Source organism: Hyaloscypha bicolor, assembly GCF_002865645.1.
Source record: "Hyaloscypha bicolor E unplaced genomic scaffold K444scaffold_57, whole genome shotgun sequence".
In the NCBI taxonomy this organism is placed as follows: Eukaryota; Fungi; Ascomycota; class Leotiomycetes; order Helotiales; family Hyaloscyphaceae; genus Hyaloscypha; species Hyaloscypha bicolor.
In genome coordinates this window covers 1,250,497-1,253,654 of record NW_020194559.1, presented here as the reverse complement: position 1 = coordinate 1,253,654, position 3,158 = coordinate 1,250,497, and the positions used below count along the sequence as shown (strand labels likewise).

General features: G+C 37.5%; 1 protein-coding gene across 1 annotated transcript; it reads right to left on the bottom strand.

Moving 5' to 3' along the window:
• Nucleotides 1-2,492: 2,492 nt before the first annotated feature.
• On the bottom strand, nt 2,493-2,831 carry K444DRAFT_629071 (uncharacterized protein; the record flags this gene model as incomplete). The annotated part of the gene is made up of 1 exon (XM_024883001.1): nt 2,493-2,831. One exon carries the CDS (start codon nt 2,829-2,831, stop codon nt 2,493-2,495), a length of 339 nt encoding a protein of 112 aa, XP_024737971.1.
• Nucleotides 2,832-3,158: the final 327 nt, after the last annotated feature.

Below are 3,158 nucleotides of genomic sequence, written 5' to 3'. Positions count from 1 at the left end.
GGAATTCCGAGAATATAACTAGGAAATATTTAAAATTAGCTGCGATTTTTATAATTAAATTATTATATAAGCTTAGAATAAAGAAATCTCTTCCAAGTTTTATATTAATATATTTAATAAAATATTAAAGAAATTATTAAAGAGAAAAGAAATAGATAAAATTATTTAATACCGAGAATTTATAAGGGAATTATCTATTTTAATCAGAAATTATATTCTTAAGAATATGAATTTTGAGCCTATAAATATTTCTATTTATAAATATAATAAGATATATAAAAAAGTAATAATATTCTATTAATATAAAAAAAAGAAATACTATTTTAATATTACTAATAACCCAAATATATCCAGATTTAGATAAAAATACTTAGATATAATAATTTCTAATATAGTTTCTAAACTAGAAAATAATTACTTTTTATTAGTTTCTTTTATTATATTTCCTAAAGCTATTATAAATATAAATAAAAAAGAACCTAACCTATAGCTAATTATATAAAACTTATTAAAAGTAATAAATCTAAAAAAGATTAATGCCCTAGTATGAGAGATATAATACTATTAAATCTAAGTAGACCTTAACTAATTCTAATCTAGTGCGAGATATATGTTTGCGGTGCCAGGGTAAGCATAGCCGATCTAGCCTTTGGTATTATTACTAATATCCAAAGGATTTTCACCCCAAAAAAGATTTCGGGCCTTGGAAAGTTTTGAGATGGGGGCATAACACATAATAATCCGATTAAGCTTGCTTTAAGAGAAATAAAAGCATTATTCCCCAATAATCTCTTCGCTAAAATATCTACCTTGAAAGTGTCCCTAGGTACTGGCAAGGTTCCAGAGCATGATCCTGAGATGTATGGCTCGAGCTCTTGGTAAAGGGACTTGTGGTTCTTCAGGCGCTGCCGAGCACTCCGGTCATCTGTTAATAGCTAAGAAAATTGTGACGCATTCCATAGAAAGGAACGAGACAGTCTTGAGGAAGACCTGAAGATGGGGAACAAGAGAAGACGGGGGCCGTATTATCGGTTTAATATTGAATTTGACGCCCGGGATCCAAGGCTCGATAATCCAATAAGATTCCCGAAATGAAGATCCTCGCACAGGAAGTCGTGTTTCACTCTAAGAAATTGGACCGGCTTGCGCATTTCATTATTGCATAGATTTTTTATTCGAGTTGGAGAGCATTCCTAGAAAAGAGAATGGCCGATATTTATGTACTGGTTATCTTTTATGTTGCCACCGAGCCTGCACTCCTGTGTACGAAGCATTATTAGCACGGCTGACAAGGTCATCGGCGAAGTTTCTCCTCAGATATCGCGCTCTTCCAGGCCGCATTCGCGATCGCTCATCTTTAGCAAGAGACGGGAGCTTTAGAAAGCGGATGTACTTCGACGTTACTAGTACACGAGACATAGTCTCGCTCCATCTTCAAGAAAGCGGCTCGGAGTCCCACAACATAAGCGGTTCTCTATTTTCGGTTGACTGGCTAATAGAAGCACAAGGGTTAGGACTACCTTTTGGTAGGCGGGATGGTGTGAAGAGAAAGCGCAAGAACAATGACGACGGATTCCAGAGGAAGCGGCAGCTAATATGAACAAAATGTGCTGTTCATATAGCAGATCCGTAACACAATTAATTAGTAGGTCCTTAGAATTGCACCATAAATCAAATGCACTTGACTTGGGAGTGGAGTTGTGATGAACACCCCGAGGTTATAGTGTAGTTACAACAACCGGAATCCCTGCAAGGCAAAAATCCCCGTGAAATTCTGCTTCTCGAGTATACTGTAGCCACAAAATTCTTAACATTGAATGGGTGTAAACAAAGGTAATGCAAAAGAAAGGGGCCAGCCAAAGCACGTGGCCTTCAACTTTACATCACATCTAACGTCCATCCCTGCGTGCCGAAAAACCCTGTGTGCCGAAAGGACTTCATGGTTTGGGGGTCTTAAATCTCCACCACGTAAATATATAAAATCAGTTTGTTATTATTCTTTAGCTATTTCTCTACAAGGGGTTGTCTTGCAGTCAGAAAAATACTGCAGTTTGGCTATGCTGTCGATCGTCCTGTTGAGAGCGTCAAAAGCTGCTGTAGCTATTACCCCTTGCTCTATCATGACTATCGACCTGTCCCCAAAATTCGGGGCCGTGGCATAGAGTTTCTATTAAGTTCAAATATAGCTCCAAGGTTTGAAGACACAGAGTACAAGGAAACCTGCCTGCAGGATTTATCCGAACAAAAGTGAGAGGTACACAAAATGCCAGGCATCTTAATAAGCAAGGAAGGATTTATCGCCCCGTTTTATAAAGTCATATTCTAATCTTTAATAATTTAAGCACAGGTCAAATGGATAAGATAATATATTTAAAGGAAGGTATATAACTATCTTATAACTTCTCAACTGTTATAGAATATCCCTAATCTTGACCATTCAAGTCATATACCTTGTTCGATCCCAATAGATCAAAACACTTTAGACAAGCTCCTTAGCCAGACGCGCATGAAATAGAGCCAAAGCTCCCAATCTGACTGCCAGTGCAACCAAAAGTCTGACCACTGTGAATGCCGACAACCTGGTTTATACCCGAACAGTCGCCTGAATCGAAAAGCGTGCACTTATCAAGGGAAGATCCACTCAACCCTATGGCAACAGGACCAAAGCCAACGTTGATATTCACACAACCACTCTGCTCGTTGGGGCCAATATCGACCACAGTAGCCCCGTTGCACTTACAGTTGGTGCATGGATACGCGAACGCCTCGAGCGCCAGGGCGGGCACAGTAAAAGACGCCGAGAGAAGAGCAACGAGCTTTGTGAAATGCATTTTAATGACCTTCTTTTAACGTTAGAAAAGATTGAGTTAATATTATCAAGAGACGATTTGCAGGGTTATACTTTTATCTTATACATACGTTTGGAGGATATTTGTACAGCAGAATATTTTAGTTTGAATGTTGTGAAAGTAAAATAGAGATATCAAAACTAAGTAGTAACCAAAAGGTAAGTTAATCTATTCCTCTGGAGAACGAAATTTTTGAGAGCAGGTTTCAAGTATTTTATATTCGTAAAGAGAGCTAAATCCTGATAGTAAGTAAGCTGGACTGAGGTATATTAATAATTATGAGAATTGCTAACTGATTACCAAAGTCGG